At 37.5% G+C, this 21,763-nt stretch overlaps 1 protein-coding gene across 1 annotated transcript in view; it reads left to right on the top strand.

Moving 5' to 3' along the window:
• The window catches only part of LOC126832856 (fibroblast growth factor receptor 3-like), a 58,780-nt gene extending 37,383 nt beyond the window's left edge, over positions 1–21,397 (top strand). Inside the window, exons 2-6 of the mRNA XM_050563872.1 lie at positions 17,403–19,172; positions 19,247–19,428; positions 19,495–19,623; positions 19,707–19,818; positions 20,379–21,397. Coding sequence (XP_050419829.1) covers positions 17,403–19,172; positions 19,247–19,428; positions 19,495–19,623; positions 19,707–19,818; positions 20,379–20,644 — 2,459 coding nt within the window. The 3' untranslated portion in view covers positions 20,645–21,397. The remainder of the gene's footprint in view (positions 1–17,402; positions 19,173–19,246; positions 19,429–19,494; positions 19,624–19,706; positions 19,819–20,378) is intronic.
• Positions 21,398–21,763: the final 366 nt, after the last annotated feature.

Below are 21,763 nucleotides of genomic sequence, written 5' to 3'. Positions count from 1 at the left end.
AATTTGGACCGAAACAATAGTTAACAAAGTAGGCTATGATCTTTTCTCTCTTATCTCTCATCCCTCTTATCTCTTATCTCCTATCTCTCTTATCAAATAAATCATCAGAAATTTTCGTTAGGTTTTTAAACTGTCCACTTTTTCCGGTTGTGTGCCAAAGTAAAGACATAAAAAATGTCAAAAAAAATACTTAGTCGGTCCAACTAAAATTATGGCTAATATAAAAGGACACGATACATATTTTCTAGTTGGAATAACTAAACAAATAGTTGGGCCAACTAAATTTTTAGCCATAGCAACTATGTTAATTAATATCAACCATAATTTTAGTGGGACAAACTATGTGTATTTTATTCCGTCATCTTTGAATATTCTTCATCTTTTGCACTCTTTCCCGTCCAAGACAGTGTTATCTAATTATTGAGGGGGGTAGAGGGAAGGGGGATGATGCTTTTTTACCGAGTTCGTTGTCCTCTGAAAATCTGCCCTTCCCTTATTGTAATATCATCGTCGGACTGTAATTTTGTAGTAATATTATTATCATAATAAAACGGGCCCACAACATAACCGACGAAACCGCAGTTTGCCTGCCCCCATCCTATTGTTCGGGCCAAAAAAATGCATTTACCTCTCCAGACTTTGGCTGGTGCGTTTTGTTGACCTCCTCCGGGGTTCAAGACGGCAATAACAATAATAATAATAATATTATGGATGTTCCATTGTTGGCCCAAGACACACGACTTGGCGCACTCCGGCACATAATTCCACACCACTTGTATCCGCCCTCTAAGTATACACACACAACGCAAGACAAAGACCTATCGAATCGTATTGGCCACATAAGTGCCGGTCGCGTTTTTTTTTTTTTTACTAATTTAAATTCCAAACGAGTCGTTTCTAGTAAAGGAAACAAAAAAAAAACATAATAATAATAATAATATTATGCGTTACATTATCGACGAGTGGTGTTCAGTCACTATTTTTTGGCCAAGTTCCTAAGCATCCAAAACACGATATGGCAGCGTTGTTTTGGCCTTGAAACGCGTTCGTTTTCAAACCGGTAATGTGTTATCTCGTCCGGCTCATCTTCGACGACGGTCCACCGAAAATCGTCCACCATGTGTGTGTTGTATAGCTGTTGTTAAATAATTTAAATTAATCGCACTACACGCCAACGTGACTGGCCTAAACACTTTGGGTTTACCTCGCGGATTCCTTGGACCTGCAAGGATGTCGTTTAAGTTGTTTAAGTGCTCGCAGAGATCTGTAATGTCACACCGTCTACACTGTACACCTTGTCCACATCCTAAATGGGTTTTTTTCTGAGTTCAGTACTTTTGTATATGTACACAATGACTGTTCTTTCGCCATCGTACATGATGGCTCTATCTCTGAACAATACTGTTTTCACTTGATTTTGAAAAAATCTGGTAAGTATGTGGATAACTTTAAGAGCTTGTTGTGAACAGGTGATTTTTCATACTTCTTTGAATGAATCGCTTAATATTGTAAAAGATATATATTTTAAACAATTCTCCAAATCCAACCTAGAAAGTGTACCAAGCAAAAATATGTAAAACAGAGCTACACTGTGGTTTACAATAGCTTCTGACAAATATTACAGTGTTAAACTGTACTGAGGCGTTGATCTTCTTAGTAGGCCATTAACATGTTATATTGTGAATTAATTCCATTGCAACGCTCTACACACGGTCGGCCATACCGAAACAACAATTATCTGCAACCTATATCAGTCCTACCTGTCGATGATAATTTAATTTTTTTAAGCGCTATATCTTGACCGGTGCAATATAATAATAATAAAAAAAAATGTGCACGTTTAATTATCATTTTTTTTATACACCGGTTGCACCGCAAGTGGAGCGGCAAAAATCCGATTTCTTCGGCCTCGTTTGACGGCTGTGGAAAAATATTGAAAGCGACAAAATATAATAATAATAATATGATATTCATTTTTTTACGTTTAAAACCATTTTTTATCCGAATGCGTTAATGGTAAAAAAAAAACAAAACCTGGCAGTCTGCAAAAGTGTCGGAAATAAAAAAAATATTTAAACATCGGCTGCAAGTGATGCTTTGTAAGATTTATACATTGCAAAAAAAGATGTCGTTTTACAAAGATTTGTCAATAATTATTCACATGTACGACTGGTCTGTACCTCTCCTATTGCATAAAAACTAAACGACCAGATGGTTTTTTTTTTACATTTTTTAATTTAGTTTCATAAACTGTAAAACGACTTTTTTAATTCCGACCAACTGCTCAACTGTATCCTGGTGAAAGAAGGTGGGGGAAAAAGGTATAATAGTTAAAGACATCATCATGATCATCATGTCTAACAGTTGGAGACTATTATCGTTTATTTTCCCAAAACAGTCCTTATAAACCTTAAATACCTTCGTGTGCACTTACAGTGCATGATAATGTTGAATTTACATTGTTCGACAAGTATTATCTTTAGAAGCAAGTATTCACTTTTAACTGCTTTGTGTTCTTGCGCCATATTTGGAAGGATAGATAATATGCCTATAATAAAAAATAATATTATCATATACAATCAAAGCAAAATAATCCAGCCTAATATTGTACAATATAAAAATGATTATTTTGATGAACTGTCGAGGTTTGATAGGTTGTTTTTGAAAACGTTAAGTAATATGGAGACTATGGCATGTGTTCTCATTAGCATGCGTTTTCGCCATAAAATATCCTTGGGGTAAATCCGACTACTCATATAATAGGTATCAATCATTGAGTTATGAAGAACGTTTACCCGTCGACGATGTAGACATCATAGATCAATGATCGTAGAGAGTCTGTTTTTGACGAGATCGTTTTGGTTTTAAATGTATCCCATGTTTTTTTTTTTAATATCTTAATAAATTCGCGGTCTCCAAATGTATAATATTATTATATGGTATATAATGTTTCTTATTATCGCAGGCAGTTGTGTAAAAGATCAAGTATTATATTATTATTGTATGCAAATGTGCCCAAACAAACAAAACAACGGCTCTGTGTGTGTATTATAATTATTTACAGTCATCGAACCAAGAGACGATGGTACTATGTGTATGATATATAAAAGTACATAATAATAATAATAATAATAATGCCCAACACGGTTTGTGGTGTCCAGGATCATCGTCTTTTGCGGTTTATCCGGTCCGATAAGTCTACGGTCTACTTGTTAGCAGAATATTGTGTTGTTAGAATTAGGTCAATTATTATTTAAAAAAAAAAAATGTAAACCGATATAATCATCTTATGTGCGATATGCAATTTATAATACTCAAACGACAACCGAAGGTCTTGCATATATTATTAAAAACATATTATTTAGTACTACTCGAATTCTGCGAGACCTTTCTCGAAAAATAATTATGTAATTTTCAATCATATTTCATGTACCAGGATTATACTGGGTTAGACTTTTAAAATATACATGCAGTTTAATACATAACACTGTTAAATCTTCTCAACCGTTGCGGTTCTTAAACACTAACGAACGAGCGGTGATGTAATATTATTTCTCTGCTCGAACAAGTACAATATTTTTATATTATCTAGTTTTATGGGGTTTTTTTTTAACGCGTCAAAGTATCTGCCTACCATTTTGCCATGCCCACCTTACCACGGCTGCAGTTAGCCCTTTTTTTTTTACATTTTATATGTATACTTCTCAATGGGTTCTTCTAGTAATGGCACTTGAGTCGGTTGTCCTTTTGTCACATCCAACAAAATGTTTCTCTTTAATTTCTATTTATTTCTGTTCCATTAATTACATACAACTATAATCTTGCAATATTTTCCTCTCACTCGAACGGTGGCCGTTGGCATTTGATTATAATAATATTAGACATGACAACACATGACTATATACGTACCACTCATAATATGGTATACCTACATATACGGGTATACGATCAATGTACACCTATCTTATAATGTGTCCTGCAGTCTGATCGCGTAACCCGGTGTCTTGTCGTAATATAACATAACTTTGGTATAATATTGTGTTTTGTATGGCCGGCCAAATATCTTTATTGTCTTTCGCCTTTGTAGGAGTTGATGAGATTCTTATAGTTCTGTGCTGCTGCTGCTGCTGCTATAATAACATGACCTCCACCACAGTGATTCGGTCGACATACCTGTGCTGTTTGCCTGACAACAATAGACGGCAAACTAGATTGTAATAACAGCTACCAAAGTCAAGACACTGTGAGCCGGCCATATGAGGGGGAAAAAAGGGAAATATGGCTGATTCGCAATATCCGTTAAAATAACAAGTACAATAATATGTATAATGCCAAACCGGACTTGCCAACCGTGTATAATTGATGTGCTCTCAAATGGAGTGACACTAAAGCGGTATAGAGACAATAAGACAGCACGCCGCGTGTGCCTTTAGAAACTATTAAAATCATATAAACTGTGTGTACTCTGTCTACGATGCGCACCCCTCTCCTCTGATTCTGCATTGCAAAATTTATCTTTTGTTAAATTAACATGTGTTAAGTGTACTAGTGTTGCTAAAACGTTGTTTTATATCCAGGTTATTACCAGTATACTGGTTATCGAATAAACGGTATCAACAGTAGGAGTTAATATCTACTGTTATCATACAGGGTCCAATCAATGATAAACTGATAACGCACATTTTCGTTATCACCACTTTAACGCAAAACATTGATAACAAAATTTAACCGTACATACAATTTTTACACAGCGATAAACAGAATTTATTTTAACCAAAGTTAAACGAGTTTATTGCTGTGTAAATATTTGGTGCAACCCGGCATACGTTTTTCAAATCAAACTGCAGATAATATCACAACTTTAACGTTTCATCACTCGCCCGCCCCCCCCCCCTCAAATTTGCCTTTACATAAAATCTCAATGAGATCATTCTCGAAAACGCTTTTGCAGACTTTGAGACATCAACAGCTGTCCTGTCCTCTGGACCCTTCGGTCTTAATACCGTTTGTACAGTCCCGCGGTACCGGCACCGTCTTGGTTGTTGTTGTTTACATTTTTTGGGGGGGAGGGGAAGCCTTCAGTGTGCTGTCGACGACCGTGTATACACAGGTATACCTACATCGTATTATAATGATATCATTGCACCGAAAACCGGTCGCGGTGTGTGACGTAACGACCAAAAAAATCGAATATTGTTGTTTACCAGAGTATAATATAGAACGCCTACGGTGGCTTATATACAGCTGCTGCTGCTGTTGCTGCTGCCTTCGGTGGTCTCGCCGTCACTGTCTTTGGTCGCCGACAGATAGAGGTGAACATCTTCACGCGCGGATTATTCGCTGCCTTATGTATATATAGGTATACTTAACAGCAGCAGAAACAACAGCTATAGCGCACACCGCGACCCACCGTCACGGTTTTGCGTTACATCACAGTTGTGTATTGTGGTATAAACATCCTGTATAATATGCAAGCTCCGGCTGTTGCACAAAAACGAAGGGAGCACACACACACACACATTCGCTTTCTAAATCATATTGATGCCACTGTATAATATATTATATACACGGGTTCCCATCACATTACATACGTACTCGAGCATAATATATTGCTGTTGTCACACCGTTTATTGGGTCGAGTTCAGTTCAGGATTCAATTTTCGAGTAGCTTCAACAGGTGTCCGTTATCAGGATTTACCAATAATACACATTGTCACTGCGATTTCTTGCAACCTCCTTGCACCTCTCTTTTTCGCCAGCTATTGTTCCTGTCGTTTTACAAACGCGATAATTATAACATTAAAATGATCGGTTTACCCAAACGAAAGCGATACAATATTCTTACGGTTATGTACATACATATTATATAATGACAGCCGAACCGGTTTAGAACGGAAGAAGCGTTCACACGTTAGTGTAAACCGTTTTGACGACGTCCTCTTTTTCTTTCTTATTAGTAGTGCGGATGTCATAATAATTATTAATGGAATCGTCGTGGTGTGCATGTGACGACTTTTACCACCATATTAGGCAACGGGTGTAAAATACCAACAAAAAAAAAACCTATATAAATTGATGCTAATTATAGTGGTGCGGTTTTTTTTTATATTCGATGGTTTGCTGCCAATCGCTGAGGGCACTCTCCCTATTTCTGTTTTTTTTCCTTTTCCTTATCACTGCCATCATAGCACTCAGCAGAGCTGTTGTGTGTGACCCTAAGACCATGTTCTACACGATTGACCCCGCGAAATTCAATTCCTGTAATCGTAGATGAACTCTCGACACACAAGCGCAATAACGATTTAATGATGAAATCCACGACGTTTACTTTACTGCTGGCTGCGACCAAGTGTGTGTGTAGTAGGCAATACCTACTTATAAAAGCAAAAGTAAAAAAAAAAAAAGGGGAGTGTACAATAAGGCCGATCTGTTTTTTATCCGATCTTCGTGTCTTGGAAGAAGTTACACTCTCAGACAATTAGAAAACACATACATATAGCTCAAATGAAATCAGTGTGGCCGCAGACTCAAGCATAAAATGTCTATAATAATAATATCACAGATCAGATAAAATAAATTATCTAATCTGTGATGATCTTTTTACAAATTTCCTTTGTTTTCGGCCCAGTCGGCTATCTGTGTTAGAATTTTCATAGTCAAAAGAAAATATGTTTTAATGCGAACCTGTGTGGATAGCTGTCGACTTCTTGCTGTAGTGTTCGCCTTTTGCTCACAAATTAAATAAAACCGGATAGTGCACTCTATATTAAATGATAGGTTTTCAAATAACGATTTTCGATTGGCTAGTGTAATATAGTAGAGCCAAATTATAGTGCCTAAAAGATTGTACACATTATTTACACTGATAAGAATTTCTGATAACGAGTAGTCGATTAACGAAGGTTGATGGTGATAACAGATGCTCCATAACATATTTTCTTTGACCACACTGAACAGACCAGGAGGATTATTTGTTTCATATTCGGGTCACACTGTCTTGAGATTATTAAGTTTGTTTACATTTTTCGGTTTGTTTACAGTGCACTATCTGGTTTTATTTATAATTGGCGTTTCCTTATAATGGCGATGCGTATGTTTTCTACAATAAAACAACGTTGTGTTTAATTTTTTTTTTTTAATTTTATTATTCTCAATTATGTGATAAACGCGATCGTCCCGTTATTCGCGTGTGTATGTGTAAGCATTCAAATTTTGTTCTATAGATGATAATAATTATCGAGAAACGAGGTTGGCACTCCTGTGGACCTGGTTACCGGTAACAATACCGACGTGGTCTCACCTGCATATTATTATTATATACTATCAATAGGTACAATATTATATATTATTATTTATTATAAATGCGGATGGGAAACAAACAAACGTTGTTTTTTCCCTGGATATTCCCTCGACAAAAGCAAAGCAAACAAAAACTCAAAAAAAAAAAAAACCAAGGGAACACTACCGTCGTCTTAAAACAATTAAATTATTGTCAATGCGTTCATGTAATTTGTGAAAACGCGTCGACAAACCTAAACCAACAGCGGTTTCATGAGAGTCATTTTGTTGTTGCACAAGACCCGGTCGATTACCTATACACAGATAGATAGATAGATAGGTACACAGCGTTAATGGAGTTTTTCTACACTCTTAATCTTAGACAATTGTGTTTTTTTTTTATCTGTGTTTCCGGTTAGGTTATACAGACATAATATTATCGTCGACTCCGCGGACAGGCTTGGTTGGTTTATTACTTTGGATAATGCGCGCTTAATTTATATAAAAAATATAATAAAATATAGGTATTGTCAATAGGATTATATTTGTTTAATTGTTTTTTTCTGTAGGCGTCTGTAATTTTGTTTTTGTCGCTTATTACATTATGGAATTTACAATTGCAACACTGCGATTCCGGTTTAGCCGCCTCGGAAACAATAGAACGAATTGGCATTGTGTACAAAATGATGTTATGTAGCCGTTGGAGTACTTGGCTACTTATACCGGTTTTATGCTAATAAAGGCGTTAATTAGTTGAGAAAAAAACGATTGGCCGACGACGCTGGCGTTAAAAGGATATTGTACCCAGAACAAAATTTAAATATCATTATGTAGCAGATATATATATATATTGTATGATTTTGCATTGTGCGTTAGCGATCAGAGGTAGATAGAGTTGTTCAATAAAGTGTCTGTACAAAAGAACTTCTTAATAATGGTCGGTCAAGACACTTGAAGTGATAGCCATCATAGCAAAAGGTACGGCTTCCATGGTGGTGGGACAAAAACAAATGCGAGAGGGATACAGATACATATAATATCATCAAGTTTACTATTCTGCAGTTAAGACTAACCCAACCTAACCTAACCTAACCTTACCTAACCTAACCTAACCTAACCTAAACCTAACCTAACCTAACCTTTTTTATTTTTATCTTGGTATGGCAAATGGCTAGAGGGGGAATTGTTGAACACTTTGCTTCCCTTCAACCTAACCTAACTGGTCAGGGGTTTAAAAACGCAGGCTGTTTCAAGAAATATCTGTTAAGGGTGCAAATTTTTGTCTAAAATTTCAGGCCAATAGGTAAATAGTTACAAGGAAATATTTACAAGAAAATACAAGCATAATAGAAATACAACTCATATGTTAGGATTTAAAAAAAATGAAAAATCTGTTGGCAACCCTTCTGTGCTATACATTTTTTTAATGATCTTCCCCTATGGTGTAATTTGACTCTTTCAAACGCATGGTTTGATTTTAGTACTTTTTTTCTAATGGACATTTTCCAAGGAGCTTATTCTCGGTTCTCATTCGAACTTGGACGGCTACCATTAGGTATGATTCGCGATTTCATTTTTTTTTTTTTTTTTGAAAATATAAAACAAAAATAATTAAATTTCTCCGAGCTGTGTATAAACCGCCGATGGGACCTTTCTCGAGATGGTCGTTCACCTGAATTGCATTGCATCGCTAGCAACACAAAATCGATTAGCCAAACAACCGGCCTACCACACCGTGTCGTAACAGGTAATCCGACGTAGGCCTGTGCACATCATAATAATATAGCAAACTAAATAAAAAAAATATATTAGATTTATATCCCATCGTTATTATGTCTTGGGCACGACCGACAACAAAAGGTGTGCCCCTTACACGGATCTTGAGCTGGGCACCTACCGTGTGTCTGTTTCTAGGTGTAGCGATTATTACCTTTGAGCAACACCCGAAGACGGAAGATTTATGCTCTAACTGACCAGAAGGTATTATTGCATGATGTGTTTTTATTTTTCTGACTTCGTGTAGCAACTCTATAGATCAGAAATCGTACCTGTGAAGTACTTTATCGAGACAAAAATTAAAAAAAATTGAGAAAAAAATCCTCGAAAAAATTTGCATAATTTTCAAGCAAAGTTTTAGGGATTTAGATCTGAAAATTAGACCGAAAGTAGATCTAGAACGCAACTATAACATGTACTGAAAAATCTGTACTGAAGCTTTTTTTTTTGTATTAAGGAAAACCCCCCAAAAAATAGGAAAATTACACTTTGACCGTAGTCAATTTCCAGGAGCTATATTTTCATTATAGTGTTTATTTAAAGTATATATGTTAGGGTTACTACTTTACTCACTTACTACTTGTATTACTACTACTACTTGCTAATAGTATTACTAAGTTGTGTATAATCTTTCTTACTGTGCTTGTGGTATGGACTGTGCTGGCTTTAACTTGCTATCCACAGATTCAGTGTTCATATAGACCACCTGTGTCCCTGTGACAACCTAACCTGACCTCCACGTTTTCCACTGTACTGGATTTTTTTTTTTTAGTATTATTTTATTGCTCTGACACCTCCTGACCTGTGTTGTTCGTCGGTGGTGCGCTCTTGGACTTGGCAAGCGGTTTTGAATTTCTACATTATAAATCATACACTAAAAAACGACTACCGGACAGAATACAATATTATGTAATTCGAGCCCACGTATATGGTCAATAAGAAAACGAAATTTGACATTTACAAAACAGCGCTTTCCTTGGTGCGTTTTAAGTGAAAACTAACTTTCTGTTGATAATATTTCACGTGGGTAACCTTCAAGAACAACCGTAAAAACTTGTTTAGGGAAAAACGCGTATAGATCAAAGCAAAATGATCGTAGAAAAAAAAACAAAAAGGTTAATATCGTTTAAAAGAGAAAAACAGCTTTAACTATAGGTTCTCCAGTAGGTTTTTTTATTGAAACCTTAAATTTTACTTTAAATACAAGCTTAAAAATGTGAAAAAAAAATATCAGAATTAAAATGTAAATTGTGGAAGTTTGATAAAGGAAGTTTGGTTGCACCAAACTTGTCGTTATCTATTGGTTATCTATTATTTACCACCGTAATAACGGTTAGGTTAAGTTTTTGTACAGGTTATTACCAGTGTTCTGGTTATCGAATAAACGGTATCAACAGTAGGAGTTAATATCTACTGTTATCATACAGGGTCCAATCAACGATAAACTGATAACGCACATTTCCATTATCACCACTTTAACGCGAAACACTGATAACAAAATTTAACTATACATACATTTTTTCACAGCGGTAAATGACCCCCTGTAATTTAACTCGCGATAAAGTACATTTTTAACAACAGATAAAATTGAACACACGGTTGATGCAACAGAATTTATTTTAACGACCCAGAATTGACCTGCACAATTGGCAATGTCATTTATACGCCTCCGGCGTGTATACTTAAGCGCTTAAAAACGTGCCTTAAGGGCGAGACGGTCAGGTCCGGTCTGATATTATTTTCGGGTCGAGGCGGCCCTGAACTATAATGGTACAAATAGGCAATAGCATATCAATACTTCCAACATATGTTGTATAACAACAGCTCTACTTACCGTGACAAATTGTCGAGTTCCATTGTGTTATAACTGCAAACCTAACCTAACCTGACAGCGTTTCAAAATTCAAATTGAACACAACATGCAGCATACCGAGTGGGATGTTATAAGCATTCAACAACTGACATAACGCTTCCAAACTTAACAGACCTGGATCAAAACCAGAAACACTGTTACATCCTGGCTGCTTACTTTTACACCGAAACTCGAATTGATATTTTATTTTATCAATTTTTTATCAGATCTCGCTTCTTTTTTTTCCCTAATAAATTCTCAGCTAAATTATCACATAAATATACCGACCTATTAATTAAGATGTTTGCAAAATCTGATATCCCTCGCAGCAGCTCTGCGTGTTAGTCTCTCTGGTTGATTTTCACTGACTAAACTGGAGCCGGTCAATTAAAAAATGAGTATGAAACCTAACCGTATCGTTTTGAAAAGAAACCTTTATTATTTTTAAGTTGCAAGAACCGCGAATGGCGCTATTTTGGTGTCCTCGAATGATAACTTTTTAGTAGTTTCTGAGTTTTTTTTACACAATCATACTCCTTAGTGTACACTTATACGAACACACACTTATATATACGCAGTACACTTACCTCGCTGGCATGTGTATTATATTATTTTTTTTTTTTGTTATTCAACGTTCAATAATTTAATCGTATCGATGACAAAACAACAACGGTATTTGTGTGTGTATAATATGACTTAAGTACCACTACCCGTGCACTTAATGCTCGCACATGCACAAGTATAGAAAATTGGGGGGCCTGAACGATTTAAGATTGAGAAACGATAATACATACCTACCTATTATATTGCTATTACCTATTATTCATGTTAGCCGCGTTGATTGAATTAAATTATTCGTGAAACAAGGTCGCCGCGGATTTTGTGCTCTACATAATATTATGAGTACTTAAGTGTAAGTAATCACACACACACCTGTTGCTGACACGCAAATTTACCAGACAAATTGACAAAAAAAAAAAAAACGACCAACTGGAATAATAATAGGTACATATTATTCGATATTGCACAATCGTCGTGGTCGGCAGCTGTCGAACGGGTTAATGACAGGTCACCCCCTAAGTACGGTTAGGTTTGAGAAATCAAAATTTGTATTTTTTTTCTTTTTACCCGTCTTAACGACCACGTCGGATCCGCCATTAAGAATGTTGGCGGTTGTTTGTCTATTGCACCGTTACGGTGACTTGAACGCCCGAGTACGGTTAATCATTTTTTTTTTTTTGGTATAAGTTTTTAAAAGGTCTGAACTTCCCCCCCTTCCCCTCTCTTCTAGTTGAGTCAACGGGGTTACAGATTTCTTCTAAGTTTACAGTTCATAAAAACGTGTTTACACATTTTTTTTTTGTTAAAATTTAACAATAAAGGTTAACATAATACCAAAAAAAGGGTAAGTTTATTTTTGTGAAATTTCGTCCAAAAAACTTCCGCGTTAAAAGTGTAATATTTCTTCGATTACAAAATTCATATTTTAAACAACTTCCCAATAGGTTTTTTTTAATACAAAAAATGCTGTGGGCGGGGGGGGGGGGGTGATATATTACTTGAACAATACACAATTATGTACAACCGTGTATATACTATATTATGTTACCTTGGATTAAACCAAAACACTTTAATAGTGTATAATATTTGTCTAATAATATCCTGTATAATATAATCCTTATTAATGTCGGATGAAAATAACTCCAAAAAGACTAAAACGCGTCACTTTGTTAAAGGATATATTTGGGTAGGTTCAATAAATATTAAATCAAATAATCAAATGATTTACTGCTAATTATGCTAATAAACCTAATACACGTATTTGCTGATATACCTCCTAATGTATGTGTTTACTTTGCTGAAATTTAAAAAAAAAGTACCCACTTTTTATATTATACCCAATTTTTTTTAGTAGTCATATTGGGCCATATACTTTTATGTTATTTCTATGGCCATAATATTATTATTGTGATGTGTTGCCACCATTGAATTTATTCATGCTTAACACACGGTGGTGTCTATACAAATAGTTGCCGGGTATGTACATGTACTTATAATAGTAATAATAATATTATTAAATTTAGATAATGATGGCGCTGAAATCATATACTCACACCAAGGCGAGTACTTAACTGTATAGTATTATAATGTAGTAATACAATCATAATAATATCATGTACTCTGATATATATATAATACTTGTGGTTCCTGTCCATTGAAATATATAGGTGTTACCGTTGATTTTATAATATATAATAATAATAATACATATATACTACAAAAGAACGGATTAACGTGATCCGAAAATTATGCGAAAAATTGAAATCTTATAAAAAACCAATGTGTGCAATGTGCATGTGTACACAAGACTTACCTGTAGGTATATAATAATAAAAATAATAATAATATGTACAGTTACCTATAGTATGTTATGATCCATCATAATTATTTATACAAATAATATAACACACAATAGAGGCCGTATAGAATAGTGTATTATGCGGTTCTCGATAACAATTTACAATATTGTACTTACATATATTATGTGTACATTGTAAGTATAGTAATGGGTTAGGTTAGTCGTTATTGCTTGTGGTCGGTGACATTTTTTAAAAAAATTGTTCCCACTTTTTTTTTTATAGTAGCTGTTACACCTATCTGTGTGTGTATTGTTCATGTATAATACAATATAGTCACCGGTATTATGGTAACCGCATTTCCTACAATATATACATGTAAAAAAAATTAAATAAAAAAAAAAAACAACAGAATTATAACCGAAAACGCGCGTAATGTAAACCTTGTTCGTTGTTGATTACAATACATATCATTATTGCGTACTTGAATTATTAAAACATAGGCACAAAGTTTAATATAATATAATTTTTTTAAAAAAAAAGTTTTGAAATTACAAACAATTTTAGCATCAAACGATATCAGTTTAATTTTAATTAAAAAAAAAAAATCCACTAAATTAGTTTTAGAAAAGCTTATCGGCGGATAATTTGACAATAAAATGTATTGCAATTTCTTCAGAAAAGATGTATTATTTTTAAATGCAATTAATTAAGCGTGTTTTTTTTTGCTAAGACTAAAAAGAAAAAGTCAATTTCAAAACTGTTAGATTAAACGTTTTTTTTTTTGTCGCCAGTTTAATATTGTATTATATTATAATCATTTTTTAATAAACATATTTTGATCATATTATATTTATATTGTGTCCTTTGAATACTTTGAAACAGGCCGTTGTTAGATTTCGAAATTTTGCTTGTAAGTATATCGTTTTTGTAAGCTAACACTGTAATAATATAAAACTGTCGTTCATATTGGGTTTGCTTGAGAAATATTTCCCGACTAAACTCAATTTATTTGTATTTGTTTTTTTTTCCTGAGTCTAAATTATTTAAACAACAACTGTAATTTAAAATAACAGCTAATAAATCCTGGCTGCGAAAAGGAATATTAAAATATTATTTTTGCTCTCTTCTTGTAAAAAAAAAAAGGTAGGCACAAGAACCGTTTGTGTTATAACGGTTGTTTTTTTTGTTATTGGTAATTTTTGTTTATTTGGATAGACAGTAGATGATAGATACATTAAAGGGCAGACTGGCTGTGGTTATTACCACTTGTTACCACCTGTACCTAGGTAGTGGTATAATATTATCTGATCGCGATTGGGCAGATATCCGGCAATAGGAGTTTTAAACAGCCATTTAAAATTAAAAAAAAAAAAAAACACCAATATAGAATTGGAAATGCTGTCATTAAGTAGAGTAGCCTGGTGGTTGCATACACAAAAACTACCGTGTGAAATCGTTAATGCGCCTAAGTATAATAGTATACACGACCTCGTCAATAATTCACATCCGCACAACAGAATGCAAGTGTATACCTGTATACAAGTCTATTATTATTACTATTATTCTTATTAGCAGCGAGTATACCTATTATATTATATATCTGATCTCCACCGCCTTCTTGTTGCGGTATTACGCGGCCGGTCGAAACGATTATCCGGTGCACGATGCCGGTAGTCTTTAAATTGATTAAAAAAAAACCCCATCAATAAGAGTCAGTAAGGAAGTCGACTTGGAATATTGCCAATTATTATATTTTATTGTATAAACATTGTAACGTTTCATGTAACACGGACAATTTACAATAATTATTACAACGATAATTACAATTTACAATAATTGAAAAAAATCCATAGATGACCGACGACGATTAAGTTTAAAAGCTATATGTTCGCATAATATAGCTTTATATTATTATAATACAAACATAGCGCCTACCATATAATATCTAAATTTAACCTTACCTATTTCATCCAAATCCAAATCCAAATCTAATAATCTTTTAAAGAATAATTACTTAAAAAAAAACACTTATTCAAACAATATGTATGAAAATTATTCGAATAAAAAAAACCGACTTAATTTTTCCCATGCCAAAAAGAACATTGGAATCACTAATATGTCTTATGGTGGTACTTATAAAAAGCCTACACTTCCCTTATCAGGAACCGTTATCAGCTATCTCTTATCACTAATCCTTTATCGGCTATATGAGCTTATCAGCTGTTTATTATCACGATCAGCCACAGATATGAACAGTAAACTAGACGGCATCTTTGTGGGAATTAGAACCTTATCACATGTTTATATGTAGCTGTTATCACTGCTTAATGCTTATAACAATGCTGAGTCAAGTCGATAGCACAGAATCACAGATATTATGTATATTATTTTACACACACATAAATACCACAAAATCTAACCTAATTTACCATTAATTCATCCGAATCTAAACCTACTCTAATTATCGAGTTTCGCGTCGGTTTCACGGCAAATTGGTCATCGCGCAAATGCCTATTTACTGAATCACCGGACTTTGCGTCCCACCTGTTGACGTTTGATATCAATTTGAAAGTAAAACGGGGCTTAGGTGTCCGGTCCTATCCCAAAGACCAACGCTGGAAAAATCCGGTTTGGTGCATTATTCATCGGTCGGTGCATGCGTGTATTCAAATTTTGACCTGGTAGGATTTTCGTGGTAAAAACACTACCGGTGGGCGTCAGGTGGTTGTTCTCATACTTTCCTCGTGGACAACATATCGGATATACCGGCTGTATGAGACGTATAGGAGGTATTGTGGGCACAACAAAACCGGAGAAAGTGTTCAGCGCGAAAACCGGTCACTGTCGCCTCCTGGGCTTAGTCGTCACCGCCGGTACAAGGTGGGTTGACCGACTAATACAGTTTTCGACGACCCGACACCGATGGATGCACGTTTTTAATTAAATCGGGTTAATCATTTCGGCTGTATAATCATATTATTTTTTTGATATTACATTCAAACGTCAATTAACCGGATCACACGACCGTCGACCTTCCAAACCGGCTCTGTAATCATTTTAAACGATAATAATATACTGCAATAATTATCCGATTGATTTCGCGTTTCAACCTTAATCAGCAGCTGGGCAAAGTAAAAAAACTCCCATCATCAGTGTTTTATATGAATATATACAATTGCATCTAGGTTGCCCAACCTAACTGGATATCCTGATTAATGTTTCTAAGCAATTCTATTAACATAAACTCTTGGAAACTATTTAACAGTGCTTTGGGAGTTGTATCGAGTACGAATTGGAAAGAACTGCACTATACTTTAGTTACACGATATTAGACAATTAAAACGTATTAAACAATCCATAAACGCCAATGACGTTTTCTTCTATAAACTAAAGCCAATCTTTATTGCGATTAGGTATATAGTTATGTATATTGTTTTTTAAGATAAGTTTGTACTTTCCCACAATTCTGATAGTGGTTTGTATTGATTTTATCAATTTTCAATAGAAATACCCGGATCTGGGTTAAGCGTTTCTAGTTATTATAAGTGTTGGTTAGGTGTTGACATTCAAGTGTAATAACTACTATTACTATTACTATAAACTCGGGCTCGTTCACGCCACCGAAACAATGGCCGCCCGTGTCAGCGATCGAGGATCAGTGATCTAAGACCTGTTCGGGCTAAATTAGTGACGGATATTTGTCGTTAACAACTCCCAAGAACTCGACGACGCCGTCTATGGCCGTGATATTGTTTAGATTCTACTTGTATGGTGTTATAGTAGGGCGTTTTGGCAGTTTTTACCACCTGTTTTCACCACCACCGCAAGCTATCACTGATAAGCCCCATTATCACTGATAACACTCTCTTATCAGTGATAACCTGCGGCGGCGGTGGTGATAAGAGAAGCTTATCAGTGATAAATCAATGATATCACTGATAAGGGAGTGTTATCAGTGAAAATGAGGCTTATCAGTGATAACCTGCGGTGGTGGTAGTGATAACAGGTTGTAATAAGGCCAAAACGCCTTACTGGTGTTGTATTTCTTTTTTTAGTCAACTCTGTAGTGTTGTATTTTGCTCCGCAGTCTTGGACGGACTTAACTAATCGTTATCATTATTTGTGTGTGATTGCAGATGACGATTGGATGGTCGTATTGCCTTCCGGCGAGGTGCGACCCGCGACAGAGCACCGCCGACAGAGAACCGCGGCCCGGTTGACTCACAGGCGGACCACCGGGTTACCGTGGAACCATCAGCCCGGGCCCACGCCTCCGGATGTGTCGGCGGACAGTGCCGAGCCCGCCGGTAGTAGGCCGGCGGCGGCTAAGAAAAAGACCAAATACAAGCGCATGTGGGACGAACCCGAGGGTCAAGCTTCGGAAATCCAAAACGTCACCACCAAACGGCCGGACCGGATCAAGACCAGGAGACGGCTGGTGCCGGCTTCCAGTACTACGGCCAGGACGGCGGTAGTGTTGCAGGAGGACCCGTATTTCGATTTCGGTAAAAAAATCAGGAACACTCCGTCGACGGCCGGAGTAAACGCCGTGGACCTGGAGACCAGGACCTCGGTGAAATCGCCCGTGATAGTCTCCACCACCACCACCACCGAAGAGGACCGGTCCTCGTCCAGGAGCGAAGCCCCGTCGGCGGCGTCCACCAGGACCAGGGGTTCGCAGCAGCAGACTCAATCCCGCAATCACAACAGCACTTCCCCGAGGCGACCCGAAAACCAGACGGCCGAATGCGTGTACCACAGGTACACCAGGAGGAACAACAAGTCACGGTCGCAGAGGGACGCAAGATGTTTGCCAGAGCCGGACGCCAGGACCACCCGGATACTGTCGACGGTGGTCACTTCGGTCTCGGTGAAGGGAACCGACCGGAAGAACGACACCGGCGACGACTTGTCGACCGCGTCCACCAGTGCCGAACCGCCAAAGTACCTGAGGAATCGCTACAGGAACATATCGTTGCCCGAATACCTGGAGATAACCAAAGTCAACCAGAGGCGGTTGAACGCGACCACCACGGCCTTGCCCCGGGCTACCGGTGCCGGTCAAGTGGAATCTTCGACCAACTCATCGTCGTCGTCGTCGTACGCTCCCCTGCAGCAGCAGTACTCGGAGGCCGAACAACAAACCGAAGAGTTGCCAGCCACTACCGGCGGACTGTCGACCGACAACCCTTCTTCGCCGCCTCCTACCGACCTGCAAGATTACATATATTTGATCAACGGCACGTCCGAGTCGAGTCCTGCCGACGACCCGAGCACTAGGAATCCGGCGGCGGCGGTCGAAGCCAGACAGAAGAGACCGTCGAAGAATCTCACCAGGGGCACCGCGGCCGAGCACGACGTCGGAGTGATCTATCCCGAGGGGCTGGCCACGTCCACGTATCTGCTGACGTTTTTGGCCATCGTCCCGTTGGTGTTGGTCATAGGGTTCGCGTTCAAATTGGCCATCCGCAGGAAGAAGAAAAAGGTGTTCGACAGCTCGGAGTACTCGTCCGAGTACAACCGCAGCCCTCTGGACTTCAACACCATGACCTCGTCGCCGATCACCACCAAACTTCCCAGGGTCCCGCAGCACATCGTCTGGGACGCCGAGAAAACGTGCGGTGTCGCGCCGACGATGCCCAGCAGCAACAGCCGGTGGGAATTCCCTCGGGAAAAGCTCAGGCTGCAGACGATCCTGGGCCAAGGCAACTTCGGTCAGGTGTGGAAAGCCGAAGCCGACGACATCAGCGGTCACGAAGGTCTCACGCGGCTGGTGGCCGTGAAAATGGTCAAAGAGAACGCGGCCACCAGGGAACGCGAAGACCTGATCGGCGAGCTGAGCATCATGCAACACCTGGGATCTCATCCCAACGTGGTCACGCTGCTCGGATGCTGCACGGAGAAAGGTACGGACGGCGTTTACAGGATATTATGTGGTCCCGTAGGAATGCACGTTTCAATTGTCCCGCGTTTGTTTCAGAACCGTATTTGCTGATCATGGAGTACGTCATGTACGGCAAACTGTTGGCTTTCCTCAGAGACCGGAGGACGCGTTCGCACTATTTCAATTTTAGCGATTCCACCGCGTCGCTCACGTCCAGGGACCTGACAATGTTCGCTTACTGCGTGGCCAGGGGAATGGACTTCTTGGGATCCAAGAAAGTAAGTCACACCGACCCGGGGTGTATCCGCCGTCCCCCAAGTACTAATCGTGTTTCCCCTTCACAGATCGTGCACAGGGATTTGGCGGCCAGGAACATCCTGGTGGATCACAACAAGCTGTGCAAGATTGCCGATTTCGGTATGTCCCGTAACGTCCGCGATACCAATCAGATCTACGAGCAGAGGCACACGAAGGTGAGTGTCCACTGTTATTGTTGCACACTGTGTGCCGGTTTGCTTTTTTTATAATAATTTGTGTGTTTTCTTTTTGTTAACAGGGCGCTTTACCCATACGGTGGATGGCGCCGGAATCGTTGCATTACAGCATATTCACATACAAGACTGACGTGTGGAGCTTCGGAGTGCTCATGTGGGAAATCGTCACTCTGGGTAAGGATAAAAACTATATATGGTATGAAAATTAGTCGAATAAAAGCACCGACTTATTATTTCCCTTGCAACAAGAACACTGCGTATCTCGAATTTGTCTTGCAGTACTTACGAGAAGGATCATTTTTCCTCTATCTACAATTGCCTACTCTTCCCTTAATTTGTCACTGAACCGTTATCGGCTATGTCTTATCATTAATCCTTTATCGGCTGTAATCAGCTTATCAGCGTCCGTAATCAGCTGTCTCTTATCACTATCGGCCACAGATATATAAATAATCAACAAAATCTCAGAGCCACTTTAAATTACCATCGAGTCACGGCCATCATCTTTGTGGGAACCTTGTCATGGTATGTTTATAACTGTTATCACTGAACCCAATGTGTGACCTAACCTAACTATTTACCTATTTCATCCAAATCTACACGTGTAGCCTAATTTTCCATCTAGACGGGATAGACTCGGTCGCACCTCGGTGTTGATTGTTGTTGCTGCTGCTGCTGCTTGGTGTGGTAGTCAATTTTTAAGTGGATTTTTTTTGTTGCGTTTTTCCACTCAGGTTCGACCCCGTACTGCACGATGGGCGCCAGGGAAGTGATGAGGCGAGTGCGCGACGGTTACAGACTGGACAAGCCGGCGCACTGCCGGTCAGAATTGTTCAGGGTGATCGCCAAGTGTTGGGCTGCCGACCCGTCGAAGAGACCCACGTTCGCCGAGCTCAAACAGGAACTCGGCGCTCTCCTGGAAAATCCCGAATTCGAGGGCAGCTACGTGGACCTGGAGAGTCTGGTGGACGAGTCGGACAGCACCAAGGACAGGCATTAAGGCAGCAGCAGAGAAGCGGTGTGTCTAAAGACCCACTGAACTGTATTGTACACGGGAGGCGCATAATGCATATTTTTCATATTATAATAAAAGTGACCCGCCGTTTTGAATCAGTTTTCTTATTTTTACTTACCGCGTCTAACGATTATTTAGCGATTTTCGACGACGGTTTCCGACTTCATATTGTTGTTATCAATTTTTTTTTTTAAACGCTGATTAAAGATAACACGGTGTTATCAGATTTTTATCATGGAATAAACGGTATGTTACACCGTTTTATCCACGACAGCACTCAAAATGGCGGCGGAATCCGTGTGACGCCATTTTATTTTCACCATGCGCTTTTCGTGTATATAGTAAGGTACTTGCTACTAAAAAAAATCGTCCATCGCCGGATATTGTGTGTAATTTTTTTTTTTTTATATCAATTTTGTACATAATATAATTATTATTAACATAACGACGATGGTTTCTTAAGTAGTTTTATACTTAAACACAACACAACAATAATAATATTGTAATGTATGTATGTTTTTTTTTTTGTCAATCGTTTTCGGTGTGTTTCTGGTCAAAACAACAAATAAAATAATATACCGAATTCGAGTTATCGTTTTTTTTTATAAATAAATAAATATATATATTTTTTTGATATACGATTTTTATTTAATGTCGTCTTGTTGTTATATTTTGTCATTAAAATTATTTATAATATATTATCTGACTTTTTCCACCCGAGTCTCGAATATATATAATATTCTATGTGTGTATTTAATTAAAATAAAAAATAAAATAAATTTTAAAATGCATTCGAGTTTATGTTTTTCCAACATCCAAAAACTTTACCAATATTTTGTATATTAGTACTGTGATAAAAAAAATACTTACATAAATATTTTCATTGCTATACCAAGAGTTGACATTAACAGCGTTAAACTGAATTTTATATAATGAACTTTTTGACATTTACTCGACAAAGGCCAAGTTTTAAATATACATATTGTAGAACATAGTACATTATTGCATTTAAACACCACCAAAGTTTTGAACTTCACTAGTTTAAACTAAAACAAATAGGATTGCAAAAACTGTGTACTTCATGTATAACTAAAAGTATAATCT

The sequence above is a fragment of the Adelges cooleyi genome, unplaced genomic scaffold (assembly GCF_023614345.1).
Source record: "Adelges cooleyi isolate 19-005CV unplaced genomic scaffold, UGA_ACOO_1.1 ACOO_flye_CR_arks_rails_tigmint_CR_PRNA_167, whole genome shotgun sequence".
NCBI classification, from domain to species: domain Eukaryota; kingdom Metazoa; phylum Arthropoda; class Insecta; order Hemiptera; family Adelgidae; genus Adelges; species Adelges cooleyi.
Note: the sequence above shows the minus strand (reverse complement) of the source record. Positions and strands in the feature narration are given on the sequence as shown.